Source organism: Myxine glutinosa, chromosome 2 (genome assembly GCF_964187855.1).
Source record: "Myxine glutinosa chromosome 2, kmMyxGlut1.1, whole genome shotgun sequence".
Classification (NCBI taxonomy): domain Eukaryota; kingdom Metazoa; phylum Chordata; class Myxini; order Myxiniformes; family Myxinidae; genus Myxine; species Myxine glutinosa.
The window spans coordinates 152,827,877-152,846,470 of record NC_136262.1 but is presented as its reverse complement, the minus strand read 5'-3'; the positions used below and the strand labels follow the sequence as shown (position 1 = coordinate 152,846,470).

At 48.4% G+C, this 18,594-nt stretch overlaps 1 protein-coding gene across 1 annotated transcript in view; it reads left to right on the top strand.

The window, feature by feature from the left end:
• Positions 1-1,514: 1,514 nt before the first annotated feature.
• LOC144890808 (disabled homolog 2-interacting protein-like) overlaps positions 1,515-18,594 on the top strand; it is a gene marked incomplete at its 3' end in the record, with an annotated part of 65,467 nt that continues 48,387 nt past the window's right edge. Inside the window, exon 1 of the mRNA XM_078772647.1 lies at positions 1,515-1,777. Within this exon, the coding sequence (XP_078628773.1) occupies positions 1,515-1,777 (263 nt within the window). The remainder of the gene's footprint in view (positions 1,778-18,594) is intronic.

The following is an 18,594-nucleotide window of genomic DNA, read 5'->3' as shown; positions in this document are numbered from 1 at the left end:
GCGATGTAACCTGTCACGGACGTGGGACAAGGCTATTACATCTGTCCCACGTCGTCTACAATCATCACGGGACGCTGGATTGGTCAACAGACCACGTGGCAATGACTTGGAAATTTCCGAGGTTCCTCTTCACTTGAACGTCTGCTGTGAACAAGACGAGTGGATTCTTGCTGAAACGTCGGCTCCTCCAACTTGCAAGTCCAGCTTTTTCAATTATAAACTTTTACTGATTTATTTCGACCGGATGAATCACAACAACGTGCAAGCATTTCCATGCTGTTTCTGCAATTTCCATAATTGGAACGTTTCCATCTTGTCCACCCCATGCCCATTTTCCCCACATCCCTAATTTCCTCCAAGTCCCCCTCGATTTTGTCCCCCAACCCTGTTGTTGGTGTTTCCCCTCTCTCCTTCTCCTGTTCCTTTTGCTCCGTTTCGTCCCGATCCATTCTACGTTCGAGCTCCTTCACGAACCTCGTCATTATACACAAAAAAGCATTTGTAACTCGACTCCAAGAAAATAAGTTGATTATATTTTATTATTTTCCAGTTTGTAAAAAGGTTTGGCTTCAGTTTGAAAAATCCCATAGGAAGGTCGCCCTTCCTTTAATTGTCAAATCATTCCTTTCCATTCGATTCAATTCCCTCCCCTCATTCTTTAGCTTCCCCTGCTGGCCCACAGCAGTGGAGTTAGTGATTGGCCTTTTGTATTTTCTGTGTTTCGTTTTCTGTTTGGATGTCTATAATAAGTTATTCATTTATAATCAAGGTGGAGTGACGTGTTCACTTCCATGGTGAAATTAGACTCTAAAGCAAATAAGTTTTGAGGTTAAGAGAACAGGTATCCACCAGACCAGTTTGGCAGGCCAAGCTTGCTGTGCCCTCTGGGTGTTGCAAGAGTTGCTTAATTAACAATAATGTGACGGATCCTGGAACCAACCTCACACAAAATGACCTGCATTCGTCATGGGCGCAAACACCATACGCAGCTTCTCCCACAGCGGGTGGACACATGGAGAAAGTGAGACGGTTACATTCCCCCCCCCCCACGCCTCCCCCCACCCCCCCCCCCACGCCCCCCCCCAGCCCCCCCCCCCCAGCCAGTGAGCATCACCATCGATGCTGCGTGGTCCAACTACCTTGAAATATCCGAAGCCCTGGAGCAGCTTCGTGGCAGCAACACCGAGACACAGGACACACAGTCAGATGCAGCTATTTGGTTGAATGGCATGATCACCTGACCGACATTTTCACTGTATACCTATTCTTTTGGAAGCCCTTTCTAACTGAGATGAATGACACCCACAAAAAATTCTTTTATAAATGCACAATAGTCATTGTTGATAATTGCTTTATCTGTGTGTAAACCACGTGATACTAAATTGATAAATAATCATTCTCAGCACTCTTTTGAAGGCTGATTATGAAAAGAACATCAGTGAGTGAAAATATGGAGCAGGCAATTTAACAGAGAGGATATCCTGGTCGTGGTCGTGGTCGTCGTAGTCGTGGTCATGCTCGTAGTGGTCGTCGGGGTCATGCTCGTAGTGGTCGTTGTGATCGTGGTCATGGTCGTGGTCGTGGTCGTGGTCGTCGTAGTCGTAGTCGTGGTCGTGCTCGCTGTGGTCGTCGTGGTCATGCTCGTAGTGGTCGTTGTGATCGTGGTCATGGTCGTAGTGGTCGTCGAGGGCATGGTCATGGTGGAGGCAGGGGTCAAGTCAATATGTAACAAGAACAAGAAAGAGCAATCAGAGATAGCAAACCTTCACCAGGATGTGTCAGTGGTTTTCAAGGCTTTTGTGTTAAAACAAATATGACGGCCGAACCACGTGACCGATGACGTCATCATTATATTTTTTCTCCACCAATTTATCCCAAGATCATGCTCAAGAAATTTCATCTTGATCGGATGAAGTTTTGTACTTGTCGAATTATGACGTCATAATGGAGGCACCTATGACATCATCATTAACAGATGTTCTTCCAAATGCAGAGTTCTTTACAATGAGTCGTCAATTTTTTTTCTTTTCAGCGCTTTCGGAGATATGGAGGTGCAAAGTTTTTCGGTGTTTCCAAGATGACGGCCGACCCACGTGACCTATGACGTCATAATTATCATTAAAAAATACTACAGGTGGAGTTGCACCTATGGTGTAAATTTCCTGCCAATCGGACCAACGGTTGTAGAGAAAATCATATTTATTCTGTGCGGACAAACAGACAGACAAACAGACAGACAGACAAACAAACTCAAATGCAACGAGAACGCCACTCAGTAGAGCGCATACTCCCGCCGTGAGTCAAGTTGGAATAGTACAATTTCACAACAGTTTGAGGGAGTAGTTCAGTGACAACACAAGACAGACACTGCACAGATATATATATCGATATAATATATCTATCTATAATTCCAGTAATCTCTGTGTGTATGTTTGTATGTTTGTATGTTTGTATGTATGTATGTATGTTTGTCTGTGACCGCTGTTTCTCGACAACTACCGGTCCGATATACTTTAAACTTGCCAGGTATATTGCTGGGGACCCGAGGATGTGCCTTTTCAAGGTTTGAAATTAATCAGACAAGTAGTTACCGAGCTATGGCGATTTAGCCGTTCGCCGTTCGCTTTGGCGTTGCGAATGGACCAAACCATTTCATGTAAATAGAGGGGGGGGGGGGGGGGGTTCTGTGGTCGTTGCGAATGGACCAAACCATTTCATGTAAATAGAGGTGGGGGGATTGTCACCGTACTCGCAAGCCGTTCGCCGTTCGCTTTGGCGTTGCGAATGGACCAAACCATTTCATGAACCAAACCATTTCATGTAAATAGAGGGGGGGGGGATTGTCACCGTACTCGCACCCACGTACCCACGTACCCACGTACGGGCATTGCACCCACGTACGGGCATGCCCTAGTAGAAGATAATGTTAAAAAAAACAAGGCAATTTCACTTACATTTTCGGATTCAGCGTTCAATTCTACATAAGTGAGTGTATGTTGAGGCATGTGTGACTTCAAATAAAATTGTAAGCCAGGAAAACGTGCGTTTCATTCCTTAGGGATACAATTTAGCGGCTACCGCTGGGTATACACAATCGCCTTGCACCTACCGAGGACGCGGAGCGATCACCATGCCGGGCTCGCCCAGGACGCCCGGGCACGCCCGGTCTCGCCTTTCCAGGGCTCGCCCAGGACGCCCGGGCATGCCCGCTCTCGACTTGCCAGGCCTCGTCCAGGACGCCTTGGCATGTCCAGACTCGCCTTTCCAGGGTTCGCCCAGGACGGCCGGGCACGCCCAGCCTCGCCTTTCCAGGGCTCGTCCAGGACGCCCGGGCATGCCCGCTCTCGACTTGCCAGGCCTCGTCCAGGACGCCCGGGCATGTCCAGACTCGCCTTTCCAGGTTTCGCCCAGGATGCCCGGGCACGCCCGGTCTCGCCTTTCCAGGGTTCACCCAGGACGCCCGGGCACGCCCAGCCTCGCCTTTCCAGGGCTCGTCCAGGACACCCGGGCATGCCCGCTCTCGACTTGCCAGGCCTCGTCCAGGACGCCCGGGCATGTCCAGACTCGCCTTTCCAGGGTTCGCCCAGGACGCCCAGGCACGCCCAGCCTCGCCTTTCCAGGGCTCGTCCAGGACGCCCGGGCATGCCCGCTCTCGACTTGCCAGGCCTCGTCCAGGACGCCCGGGCATGTCCAGACTCGCCTTTCCAGGTTTCGCCCAAGACGCCCGGGCACGCCCGGTCTCGCCTTTCCCGGGCAAACGCTCCGGGATAATGTGTATATATATTGCTGCCCGATAAACGGGCTTTTCAGAGTACCCGAGTTGATTTGACACAATAAAGAAACTCGGACGAATTCCAGCTTTTTGTCGCGTCCATTCTTCCGATTTACGTTGGAGCCCAGCTCCTACAACAACATGTAAAACTGGCCCAAACGTGAAAACAAAACTCGCTTATTTTAAGTCGTACGAGCTAATGCGACCACTCATTCTTCTGGGAAGAATCCCGTGCACATGCAGGTCACACTTATAACTCACCTAAGTCTTTATAAGTTCATCAAATACTGACACCGCGATTGACATTCGCTGAGGTAAATGTTGATATCTCTTCTGATGTAAAAAAAAAAAAAACAGTTTTAAAGCATTATACGTATCAAACGATACATTTTCTGAAACGGGGAAACCTAATACACACTTTGGTGGTTTCAAAATGACAGAATATGTCTTCATTAGAAAAAAAAAAAGAACCTTGAAGATGACGCTGCTAACACAATACACCACTCTAATGCATAACCACGAGTTTAAACTACATTTACAACAAATTTGAAAACTATTTTCATAACACAATGTTATATATAGAACACATAGAAGATAATGTTTAAAAAAATGAGCCCTGTCTTCCAATGGTAAAAAAATCCTTCAACAAATTCCTGGATCCGGAATAATATCCTGAGCTTCACCAAAAACTAATCAATTCTTCCTTATCCCAAGGGCAATCATCCCACCAACTTTCATCCAAATCCGTTCAGAACTTTTCCAGATATCCTGTTCACAAACACACGAACACACACGCATGGACACGATCGTATGCATCACTCCCTGCGGGAGTAATAACCTCTCAGGCGAGGGTAACTAGACCGAGGCTGTCTGCTGTCACTAATGAAATATTAAAGGGCAACAATAGTTATCAGAGGTTTGACCATGAGATAAGCAGGTTGTCATGTATGAAGCTGCAAATATTCATCGTTGTATCCCTACACCGTGACCGCATTGTATCCCTACGCCCATGCTCGGATGGCGCTGAGGTGAATCGGGCCTGTATTGGCAGAGTGAATAAACGTGCATGACAATCGATCGTAGTTTGTCGAGATACCTTCCATAGCGACGAGGATAAACATCTGGACCATGACTTCTTTCGGCCATATCGATGAATTCGCCCCTCATGAGGGGGAGTATTCTGAGCGGTTGTCTTTTTACTTCGAGACGAACGGCATCGCGACCGAAGCCCGGATGAAGGCCGTCTTCCTGTCCGTTTGCGGAGGTGAGACGTTCACACTCGTTAAAAACCTGATTTGGCCTCGGACAATCCAGGAGCTCACGTATGCAGAGCTCAAGGCCGCTTTGAAGGAACATTGTAATCCATCTCCTTCAGTCATCCTGTGTCGGTTTAATTTTTACATGTGCAGACAACAGCAAGGTCAGTCGATCGCAGACTTCATTGCACACCTCAAAAAACTGTCACATCTGTGTGAGTTTGGGGACACGATTGATGACATGCTCCGTGATTTGCTGGTGGTTGGCATGTCCGATGACCGCACTCGTAGACGCCTGCTTGCTGAGAGAAGACTGACGTTCCAAAATGCCAGAGACACCGCCATTTCCATGGAGAGTGCTGAACGCAACGCTACAAGCATCGGTGCCACTCGCTCATCTGGTACCAGCCCTGCTGTGAATCGGTTGGATCATGTTCAGCCAAAACGTTGGAACAAAGCTCCTCGTCAGAAGCCAGTGCAGTCTCAAACACACAACAAATGTTTTCAGTGCAACGGAAAGCACCCTCCGGAGACGTGTCGGTTCAAAGATGCAACCTGCCATTTCTGTTCGAAAACTGGCCATATTGCTCCAGCTTGCATCACTCGCAAATCGGGAAAAGGGAAAGCTGCTGACAAGATTCATCAGTTTATCGATTCGGAGGAACCTGAGCTTGACCAGGTGAGCTCTGTTTCTGACAACTCAGAATCGTATGACCTGCTTCATATTGATTCTCACCATAGGCGGGACCCTCTTCTTGCCACTGTTGTCGTCAACAATCGACCATTGCAAATGGAGGTCGACACTGGTGCGGCCATCTCGCTCATCAGCCATGCTGTTTTCACAAACCTGTGGAGTGATGCTGACCGACCCCATCTGAAACCTACTACCTATGGACTCTCCACCTATACAGGTGAGAAGATTGTTCCCTGCGGTACATGTGACGTCACGGTGGGCTACGATAACCGTGACTTTCACCTACCCCTGATCGCCATTCCTGGAAAGGGCCCTTCCTTACTCAGCAGGAGCTGGTTGAGCATAATTCGACTGAAGTGGAAAAGCATTCATCAACTCCGGGCAGTCAACGTTTCTGCTACCGCAGCATACACAATCAAAAATGTGCTGGATACGTACCCGGATGTCTTCAAGGATGAGCTTGGAACCTTGAAAGGACATACGGCTAAACTCAGGGTTGACCGGGATGCCAATACTGTATTTTGCAGAGCTCGCCCAGTCCCTTTTGCCCTGCGTGAGCGGATTGACAAGGAACTGGATCATCTTGAAAATCTCCTTTTCTTCTCAATTTCCCCCCTCTCACTCCCTCTCCTCAAAGCGTCCTCCCCGCTTCTTCCCCCTTCCAACTCTCACCTCCATCTCCCCCAACCTTCTGCCTCGCTCTTCTCCCTCCTCAAATAACACCTCATTGTGCCTCACCCAATCACCATCAAACCTTTTGTCCGCCCCATCCTTCCCTTTCTCCGAGCTATTCTGAAATCTCTGACACACCTTCAACAGCTCTCCCTACCTCTTCCACCTCTTCCACATCTTACCCTACCCCTCCTCCACCCTGTTCTGTATCCGATGCTCCCCCTTCCTCTTCATTAACGGTATGGACCTCAAACATCCGGGCCTTCGTTCAAACTTAACTGATCTCTCCATACAGGTTGCTTCTGTCAAACCAGACGTGATCTGCTTAACAGAAACTTTCCTCCTTCATGATGTCTCTGATTCCTTAGTATCTCTCCCGGGTTACTCCCTCTTCCGGTATGATAGACCTGAGCCTCGTCCTGGAGGTGGGGTTGCTATCTTTATCAAAAACTCTCTTCCTCACTCGCCCTGCACTGCACTCTCTCCACCTCACCCCCAGGAATACCTCTGGCTACGGCTTCCCCTTCGCTCCCACCTCTGGTTCATATGTGTGTTGTACCGTCCACCAAACAGTGATGACTCCATCTACATCTCACTGTCTGATAATATGGACCAACTTCTATCTACTCATCCCAACTCTCTCTTCCTCATATGTGGTGATTTCAACTGTCATCATGCCAGTTGGCTGGGTGTGGGTACCTCTCTCACCAGCCATGGCTCCTCAGCAAAGGACTTCTGCGACTCACTGGGACTGACACAATCTGTCAATTTCCCGACCCGGATCTCAGTCAACGGAGCATCTTCTCTTCTGGACTTGGTTATGACTAACTTCCCTAAAAATGTCTGCTGCTCTTCTTCTGCTCCAATCGGCTCATCTGATCATGTCCTTGTTAAAGTGGATGTCTCTCTGACCATTCTCAGGGAGCCTGCTCAGCGTCGACGAGCCTGGCATTTCACTCAGGCCAACTGGCACGGTCTTCAAGCAGCCATCAATCATCTGGACTGGTCTCCCATCTCTACCACCTCTGACATCAACTCATCCTGGGAATTCTTCCAAAGTAAATTGCTCTCTCTCATGCACAGATTTATCCCATCTCGTCTTCAGTTGTCATACCCTTCCTCAAGTCCATGGTACACGGAATCTTGTGGTGAGGCTGTTGCCCAGAAACAACTTGCCTTCGTCTCCTGGAAATCAAATCCAACGGAAGGAAATCTCATTTCCTTTCACAAAGCCCGAAACAAGTGTGTGTCCACCCTCAGGAGAGCCAGGAAACAATATCTCTCCGTTCTCAAGACCGAACTCTCTTATCTGTCTCCCTCTTCCAAATCCTGGTGGCGTCTGGTCAAATCCGTTTCTGGTGTTTGTTCCCCCTCCATCCCCTCCCTTACCTCAAACGGCTACACAGCTGACTCCGCACGTGAAAAAGCTGAATGCCTCAACTCTGTGTTTGCCTCTAAATCTTGTGTCCCAAACCCATCCCTCTCTGTACCCACCATACCCAGTCGTACCCAGCTGCTCCTGGACTCCGTGTCCTTTCCTCCTGACAAGGTGGAAAAGTTTCTGTCAACCCTCGACTCTGATTCTGCAACTGGACCCGACGGCATCAGCCCACCGGTCCTAAAATCCAGCTCTGCCGCTCTATCTCACCCTCTCTCTGTTCTCTTCACCCTCTCTTTTGCTCAAGGTCAACTGCCATCTGCTTGGAAATCAGCCAACATCACCGCTTTGCACAAAAAAGGTGCAAAAACAGATCCTAGCAACTACAGACCAATCAGCCTTCTCCCAATTATCAGCAAAGTCATGGAATCCATCATTGCTTCGGATATGAAATCTTTCCTCTTCTCCAATGGCTTGATCTCTGATCATCAATTTGGTTTCAGACCAGGTCACTCTACTCTGGACATGCTGCTTCTGCTGTCTCCACAATGGATGGAGGTCCTCAATGCCAAACAGGATATTAGAGCTGTCTCCCTCGACATATTAGACTGGTTCAATTTCCAGCAAATGTGATTGCATGAGGCATTTTTGAGGAAAAGCAAACAAATAGGTTTTTCTTAAAGGGGATTTTGTGCTGAATATGAATATCTTGTTTGTGTTTCCCAAAATTGCCTAATTAGGTCATTAATTAAGGTCAAAGGTCAATAATCCTCCCCGAATATGAATATCCTCCCCGCTTCTTCCCCCTTCCAACTTTCACCTTCATCTTCCTCAACCTTCTGCCTCACTCTTCCCCCTCCTCAAATAACACCTCACAGCGCCTCACCCAAACACCATCAAACCTTTTGTCCGCCCCATTCTTCCCTTTCTCCAAGCTATTCTGTAATCTCTGACACACCTGCAACAGCTCTCCCTACCTCTTCCTCCTCTTCCGCATCCTGCCCTACCGCTCCCCCCCCCCCCCCCCTGTTCTGTATCCGATGCTCCCCCTTCCTCTTCCTTAACAGTATGGACCTCAAACATCCGGGGCCTTCGCTCAAACTTAACTGATCTCTCCATACAGGTTGCTTCTGACAAACCAGACGTGATCTGCTTAACAGAAACCTTCCTCCTTCATGATGTCTCTGATTCCTTGGTATCTCTCCCAGGTTACTCCCTCCTCTGGTATGATAGACCTGAGCCTCGTCCTGGAGGTGGGGTTGCTATCTTTATAAAAAACTCTCTTCCTCACTCGCCCTGCACTGCCCTCTCTCCACCTCACCCCCAGGAATACCTTTGGCTACGGCTTCCCCTTCGCTCCCACCTTTTGTTCATATGCGTGTTGTACCGTCCACCAAACAGTGATGACTCCATCTACATCTCGCTGTCTGATAATATGGACCAACTTCTATCTACCCATCCCAACTCTCTCTTCCTCATATGTGGTGATTTCAACTGTCACCATGCCAGTTGGCTGGGTGTGGGTACCTCTCTCACCAGCCATGGCTCTTCAGCAAAGGACTTCTGTGACTCACTGGGACTGACACAATCTGTCAATTTCCCAACCTGGATCTCAGTCAATGGAGAATCTTCTCTTCTGGACTTGGTTATGACTAACTTCCCTGAAAATGTCTGCTGCTCTTCTTCTGCTCCAATCGGCTCTTCTGATCATGTGCTTGTTAAAGTGGACATCTCTCTGACCATTTTCAGAGAGCCTCCTCAGCGTCGACGAGTCTGGCATTTCACTCAGGCCAAGTGGCACGGTATTCAAGCAGCCATCAATCATCTGGACTGGTCTCCCATCTCTACTGCCTCTGACATCAACTCATCCTGGGAATTCTTCCAAAGTAAATTGCTTTCTCTCATGCACAGATTTATCCCTTCTCGTCTTCAGTTGTCATACCCTTCCTCCCGTCCATGGTACACGGAATCTTGTGGTGAGGCTATTGCCCAGAAACAACTTGCTTTCGTCTCCTGGAAAGCAAATCCAATGGAAGGAAATCTCATTTCCTTTCACAAAGCCCGAAACAAGTGTGTGTCCACCCTCAGGAGAGCCAGGAAACAATATCTCTCCGTCCTCAGGACCGAACTCTCTTGACTGTCTCCCTCTTCCAAATCCTGGTGGCGTCTGGTGAAATCTGTTTCTGGTGTTTGTTCCCCCTCCATCCCCTCCCTCACCTTAAATGGCCACACGGCTGACTCCGCACGTGAAAAAGCTGAATGCCTCAACTCTGTGTTTGCCTCTAAATCTTGTGTCCCAAACCCATCCCTCTCTGTACCCACCGTAGCCAGTCGTACCCAGCTGCTCCTGGACTCTGTGTCCTTTCCTCCTGACAAGGTGGAAAAGTTTCTGTCAACCCTCGACTCTGATTCTGCAACTGGACCTGACGGCATCAGCCCACGGGTCCTAAAATCATGTTCTTCCGCTCTTTCACTCCCCCTCTCTGTTCTCTTCACCCTCTCTTTTGCTCAAGGTCATCTTCCATCTGCTTGGAAATCTGCCAACATCACCGCTTTGCACAAAAAAGGTGCAAAAACAGATCCCAGCAACTACAGACCAATCAGCCTTCTCCCAATTATCAGCAAAGTCATGGAATCCATCATTGCTTCAGATATGAAATCTTTCCTCTTCTCCAATGGCTTTATTTCTGATCATCAATTTGGTTTCAGACCTGGACACTCCACTCTGGACATGCTGCTTCTGCTTTCTCAACAATGGATGGAGGTCCTCAATGCCAAACAGGAAATTAGAGCAGTCTCCCTTGACATATCACGTGCCTTCGATACGGTCTGGCACCCCGCTCTGCTCACCAAACTCTCCTCTTTTGGTATCCATGGAAATCTCCACGCATGGCTGGCGCACTTCCTCTCTAGTCGTCGTCAACATGTGGCCCTGAATGGGTTTCTCTCATCTCCTCTTCCTGTTCAGGCTGGAGTTCCACAAGTTAGTGTTCTGGGCCCTGTGCTTTTTCTGGTCTTCATCAATGATCTCTCTGACTCTCTTGAAAATCCTCTCTATCTCTTTGCTGACGACTCTACTCTCTGTCGCTCCATTCTTCATCCCTCAGATCGGCAGTCTGCAGCCTCCTCACTCTCTGCAGACCTTGACAAAATCACAGACTGGGCAAACAAGTGGAACATGTCTTTCAATCCTGACAAATCTCACACTCTTACGATGCCTCTCCGAAAAGACCGACTGGACAACCCTCCCATCCACTTTCTGAATAATCCTCTCCAAGAAGTTCTGTCACTCAAGCTTTTGGGTCTCACTATCTGCCATGATCTTTCCTGGAAAACCCACATTTCAAATCTGGCCTCCAAAGCCAGTCGCCGACTGGGCATCCTCCGTCGTGCGAAGTCCTTCCTTGGCACACCTGAGCTCCTCACCACATACAAGGCTTTCATCCGCAGCTCAATGGAATACTGCTCTCCCCTCTGGGCTGGTGCTCCTGCCTCACACCTAGCTCGCCTTCACGCTGTTGAAACCAAAGCATTCAGAATCATTGGAATCTCCCACGATGAAGCTAACTCCAAGGGCCTCTCACTCACTCACCGCAGGCAGGTTGGTGGTCTTTCCGTCTTCTACCGACTCCTCTCTGGCCTTGCCCCCCCAGCTCTCTCTGTGCTCTGTCCCGCAAATATTCCTACAGGTCGCACAAGATCTGCCTGCAACCCTCTTTTGGTTAAACTGCCAAAATCAAGACTCTCTGCTCACCTTCACTCCTTCAATTCCTCTTTTCTCCTGCCTCTGGAACAAACTCCCTCACTCTCTTCAATCCCACTCCACCCTCCAAGTCTTTAAAACAGCTGTTCACCACCATATCTTATCTTCCCCCATCCAAAACCTTGATCTTTTCTACCCCCGCTAATTCACCCCAGATCCACCTTGTTTGGAATTCCAAGTTCTTTCCTGGAAGTCCTGGCAGTGTCCATATGTTTTATACCTCTCCCACCTTCCCATGCCCCCCCCCCCCCCCACAAAGCCCTCGCCCTCTCTCAGATCTCTCGATGTCTCCACGTCTCTCGGTCCCTGCTCTCAAATGTTGTGTTCGTGTCCTTCCCCCTCTCTCCCCATCTTGTCTACCGCTCCCGATGTTATATGTTTTATGTGTCGGTTTGTCTTTCTGTGTGATTAATGTTCGCTCTTTCACGAGCCTCGATCTTGTATACAAGGAAAAAAAAAAAATCCGGGGATCATCAAGCAAATCCAGCATGCCGAATGGGCGGCGCCCATCGTTCCGGTCATAAAATCGGACCAGTCCATCCGCATATGTGGAGATTATAAAATGACCGTGAACAAGTGTTCTTCATTGGATAAATATCCAATCCCGAGGATCGAAGACCTCTATGCTCGTCTCACGGGAGGCAAGACTTTTACGAAACTCGATCTCAAATCCGCCTATCTACAGCTCCGCTTGGACGAGAATTCGAAACAGTATCTTACCATCAACACGCATCGTGGGTTGTACAGGTACCACCGACTCAGTTTTGGAGTGAAATCTGCACCTGGAATTTATCAGCGTGTCATGGACAGTTTGTTTGCCGCCGAACGCAACGTCGTTTGTTACCAGGATGATATTCTGGTTACTGGTCATACGGACATGGAACATCTACAAAACCTGGATAGAGTTCTGAAGTAGATTTCGGACTCCGGCCTACGTTTGCGTCGAGACAAGTGCAAGTTTATGGTGCCATCAGTCACGTACCTGGGTCATACGATTGATGCCGAGGGTCTACACCCGACAGATGAGAAAGTCCGAGCTATCAAGGATGCTCCTGCTCCACGAGACGTGACCGAATTGAAGTCATACCTCGGTTTGCTTCAGTTCTATGGTCGTTACATCCCGAATGTGACCGGCGTTTTGGGCCCCCTTTATCGGCTTTTGAGGTAAGGAGTCTCCCGGAGCTGGGGGTCTACTGAACAATCAGCATTCCAGACCTCTATGGATCTGCTCAAATCGTCCAATGTTCTCGTTCATTTTGATCCAGAGAAGGATATTGTGCTGACATGCGATGCCTGTCGGTATGGAGTGGGGAGTGTATTATCACACGTGATGCCTGATGGTACGGAAAGACCTGTTGCATTTTCATCCAGAACGTTGTCCCTGGCAGAGAAGAACTATTCCCAACTTGACAAGGAAGGATTGGGAATCGTTTTCGGCGTCAGCAAATTTTGCCAGTACCTTCTTGGACATCATTTCACGATTCGCACTGATCACAAGCCGCTGATCAGTCTGTTTGGTCCAACTAAGGCGACATCTGACACACTACCGCCCAGGATCATCCGCTGGTCCCTGTTTCTCGCTGCTTATGACTACACCATATGTTATAAGCCCGGTTCGTCTATCACAAATGCAGATGCCATGAGTCGGTAACCCCTTCCAGAATCCGTTGATGATTCGCCTACACCAGGATCCATTATCGCACTGATGGATCATCTGGAAGATTGTGCTCTCGATTCCAGCCAGATCCGCACTCATACTCGACGAGACCCCGTTCTGTCCAGAACTGTCCAGGCTGTACAGCTTGGATGGAATTTGCTACCTGAGGGTGACCCAGCTTTTGCGGCTTTTAAAGCACGTAAAAACGAACTCAGCGTGGAAAATGGTTGCCTACTCTGGGGATGTCGTGTCGTGATCCCGGGAAATCTGCGTTCCAGGGTCATGGATGAAATCCATGACTGTCACCCCGGGATTGTGAAGATGAAGTCACTCGCTAGAAACTTTGTGTGGTGGCCGAATCTTGATGCTGATATCGAACATCATGTTCGACATTGTTACCCCTGCCAGAGCACCCGGAATACACCTGCGAAAGCACCACTGCATCCCTGGGAATGGCCCAGCGAATCGTGGCATCGCCTTCATCTCGATTATGCCGGGCCTATTAACGGCAGCATGATTCTAATAATTACGGACACGCACACAAAATGGATTGATGCCTATGTGACGCGTGGTACTACGTCAGCCATTGTCATCGAAAGATTCAGATGCTGTTTCGCCACTCATGGTCTGCCCAGGATGATCGTGAGTGATAACGGTTCGTGTTTTTCCAGTCCCAAGTTTGCCGAGGTCACACGTCGGAACGGCATCAAACATAAGTTTGTCAGCCCAGATCACCAGGCTTCAAATGGCTTGGCCGAACGATCCGTGGGAATCATCAAACCCGGATTGCGGAAACTTCAGGAGGGAATCCTGGAAAGAAAGCTTTCTCGGCTCCTGTTCAAATACCGCATCACGCCACAATCGACAACCAGTGCAGCTCCGTCTGAGTTATTGATGAAATGACACTTGAGATCGACACTTGACAATCTCAAACCAGACATATCATCAAATGTTTATCAGAGCCAGCTTAATCAAAAGTTGGTGCACGATAAGACGTCCAACAGTCGATGTATCAACATCGTAGATCCAGTGTTTGCCCGAAATTTTGGTGCAGGTGCAACGTGGCTACCGGGGGACATCATCGAGAAGCCAGGTCCACTGTCCTGTGTGATTCGCCTGCAGGACGGCCGCGAAATTCGTCGACATCAGGACCACATAACCTACCATCACTGTGAGTCGATAGAGCCTGCAGCATCGTCACAGTCAGGACAACAGTTCGACCCACCACTGCCGGAGATCGTCGTGGCCGCTCCAGCCGGCTCGGATGCCCCGAAAACCTCTGCGAACGCTATACCCTTCGTGGAGACCAAAGGAATCACCTCGGACTCTGTATCCACTGGTATACCGCGACCCAAAGGGATCACCTCGGACTCTGTATCCACTGGTACACCGCGACCAAAAGGGATCACCTCGGACTCTGTATCCACTGGTACACCGCGACCCAAAGGGATCACCTCGGACTCTGTATCCACTGGTACACCGCCACCCAAAGGGATCACCTCGGACTCTGTATCCACTGGTACACCGCGACCCAAAGGGATCACCTCGGACTCTGTATCCACTGGTACACCGCGACCCAAAGGAATCACCTCGGACTCTGTATCCACTGGTACACCGCCACCCAAAGGGATCACCTCGGACTCTGTATCCACTGGTACACCGCCACCCAAAGGGATCACCTCGGACTCTGTATCCACTGGTACACCGCCACCCAAAGGAATCACCTCGGATTCTGTATCCACTGGTATACCGCCACCCAAAGGGATCACCTCGGACTCTGTATCCACTGGTACACCGCGACCCAAAGGAATCACCTCGGACTCTGTATCCACTGCTACACCGCGACGCTCAATGCGTGAGAGAAAAGCACCCGACCGGTTGAATCTTTGAAGATGTTTTTTTTCACGGTGACACATGTTCTATTTTCACGGTGACACACGTTCTATTTTCACGTTGACACATGTTCTATTTTCACGGTGACACATGTTCTATTTTCATGGTGACACATGTTCTATTTTCACGATGACACATGTTCTATTTTCACATTGACACACGTTCTATTTTCATAGTGACACATGTTCTATTTTCACCATGACACACGTTCTATTTTCACGTTGACACATGTTCTATTTTCACGGTGACACATGTTCTATTTTCACGGTGACACATGTTCTATTTTCACGGTGACACATGTTCTATTTTCACGTATTTTCATGATTCTCATAATCGTTTGCACACATATTTTCACATGTTTTGGAAATGTTGCTTTTGAAATGTCAATTCTTGAAATCTAGCACGTATTGCTCTTGGTAATTTTGGACTTAAAGGGGAGGATGTCATGTATGAAGCTGCAAATATTCACGATCCCACACCCCCTCTCGCACATTTCCATCCCTCCTCCTCGCACGATCCCACACCCCCTCTCGCACATTTCCATCCCTCCCCCTCGCACATCCTCATCCTCTTGCACATCTCCATTCCCCTCCCCCCTCGCACGATCCCACAATCCCCTCTCGCACATTTCCATCCCTCCTCCTCGCACGATCCCACACCTTCTCTCGCACATTTGCACCTCCTTCCCTTCGCACGATCCCACACCACCTCTCGCACAATTCCATTCCCCTCTCATCCCCCCCCCCCCTCGCACGATCCCACACCCCATCTCGCACATTTCCATTCCCCTCCCCCCTTCCTCGCACGATCCCACACATCCTCTCGCACATTTCCACACCTCTCCTCGCACGATCCCACACATCCTCTCGCACATTTCAATCCCTCCACTCGCACGATCCCACACCCCTCTCGCACATTCACACCCCCTCCTCCGTCCTCGCATGACCCCACGCCTCCTCTCGCACATTCCCACCGCCTCCCCCTCGCACGATCCCACACCTCCTTGCACATTTCCATTCCCCTCCTCCTCTTCGCACGATCCCACACCCCCCTCGCACGATCCCACACCCTCCTCGCACATTCCCACACCCCCCGTCGCACATTCCCACACCTCCCCTCGCACGATCCCACAACCCCTCTCGCACATTCCCACACCCTCCTCGCACGATCCCACACCCTCCTCGCACGATCCCACACCCTCCTCGCATGATCCCACACCCTCCTCGCACGATCCCACACCCTCCTCGCACGATCCCACACCCTCCTCGCATTTCAATTATCCTGACGATTCGCCGACTACGTTAATTAGCAACGTTAGTTTTAGTGAGATATATTGAACAACACGTTTGTTACCTCCCGCCACCAAAGGTGGATGGATGGAGGTTTTGTCTTCTACCTGTCTGTTTGTCTGTTTGTCTGACAGTTTGTGAACAAAATATCTCAAAAAGTTGTGATTCGGCCGAAATTTGGTAGAGATGCAGCGTAAGTGACAAGGACGAAATGATTCGATTTTGGTGAAGATCCGGATCCGGATCCGGCTAGTAGAATGTTTTTAGATGATTCTTCACCATTGGGAGATCGGGCCCAAACGATACATCGCAAGATATCACAATAAAAATATGGATGGATTTGGACGAAACTTATTGGACAGGTTGTGTCTGTGATGAGGATGAATCGATTCTATTTTGGTGAAGATCCGGATCCGGCTACTACAATTTTAATAGTGATTCTTCACCATTGTGTGACAGGGCCAAAAACGATAAATAGCAGGATATCACAAAAAGTTGTGGACGGATGATTTTGATTAAATGTGATTCTGTTTTGTGATTTTCTGGTCTACTCTGGGATATAAAACCTAAACTGTTCATCTGGCTGAGGTATGCTCTCCACTGAGGGACGTTCGACTTTCCTGATTGGGGCTTTCTTTCACCATCATTGACACTTTCATTTTGCAATTTATCATTTATTTTCCTTTCAACGTCTGATCTCTGGGAACATAAAACAATTTCATAACATTATTTTTGGCAATAAGTGTGCGGATGACGAAAATTGACACTGAATTGTTGGCAGTAAACATAAACTTCTGGGAGCATGCGAGACAGCACTTTGTTGCCTATACACTGCCCAAACAAAGGGAGGGTTTTCTGTGGAACCCTGTTCTTCGGGTCCCTGCTAGTTTCAACAAAAGTAGAAACGATGATACAATCCACGTGGTTTCGTTTAGTTTGCTGTCCCTGGTAATCAATTATCCTCACGATGTCGCTGGTAAGATGGATCCAACATGGCGGATCGCAAGAATAGTCGGGGGAGGGGTGTTCGGACGGGAAGGTTGAACTTGATGAGGTTAAATGGAAATAACACCTTCTATTAAAGGAATTATCATGTATTAATTCAAGAAAGGATTTTAAAATCGACATTACGATCATCATCCTGATGATCATGTTTAACATCGAAATAGTCTCAACACCCTTCAAGTGCCCCAAGCGACCCTGAACGCAACTTCCCCAAAATAAATATATAACGATTGATTTATTTTAAAAACGTAATAAATAACGATGATGAAGATTTAAAATCTACCAATCGGATCGTGTTTAAGCGCCTCAATATTTAACGGCTAGGAAGGCTGACGTCACAAATGTATCACGTGGTAACCATGGAACAACAACATTAAAATCATCTTGATGCAGATATCTCGTGGTGTGGGACGTGTGTTCGGCATCTTGCGAATTGTTTCATAGATATTCTCTCTGCCCCCCCTCCCCCATACGTTTTTTTATTTCCCACGATGCCTCTTTTCAACAAGAGATCGCAACGAAGGTATCGCACACGGGTTTCACAGCATTAAGTGAATTTTATCTTTTCATATCGAGTTGCAGCAGGGGCATTGTCGTGTCAGTTGTTTAAATGGAGAATGTGTATATGTATATGTATATGTATATGTATATATATCCGGTTCAGCACATTTGCACTCATTTGTCGATTCAAGGGTTCTGTTGTTTTTCAGGGAACTAAATATGAACAAGTCGACTTGTTCGGACGATGACGGCATGAACCATCCTTCGCCGTCAAGTTCCCCGAAGAACACCAATTTATGGAAACGTCTGAAGTAAATAATTTTGTTTTCCTCCTCTCGACTTTTTTAAACTTGTTTTTGACTTCATCTACCACAAGAAATGTCGAAGAAGCTAACATTTGAATGTTTTTCAACCTAGGCAAAAGTTTACCACACAAAAGAAGACCAGGTGTGTTGGTGACATTGCACATGACGTGTAAGTATGAGAAAATATCCCTTTGGAATGCCCTGACATGACCCATGCGCGCAATGGAAATGGTATTCCTTTAAGGAAATTCAAGCTCTCCCTGTCGTATCTCCATCACATTTTGCTCTTGAAATATTTTCTGTGCCATTGTTTGGAAGTTTCAGGGCTGAGGGATTCCACTGAGTTCTTACCTCCACCACCAAAGGTGGATGGAGGTTATGTTTTCACCCCTGTCTGTCTGTCCGTTTG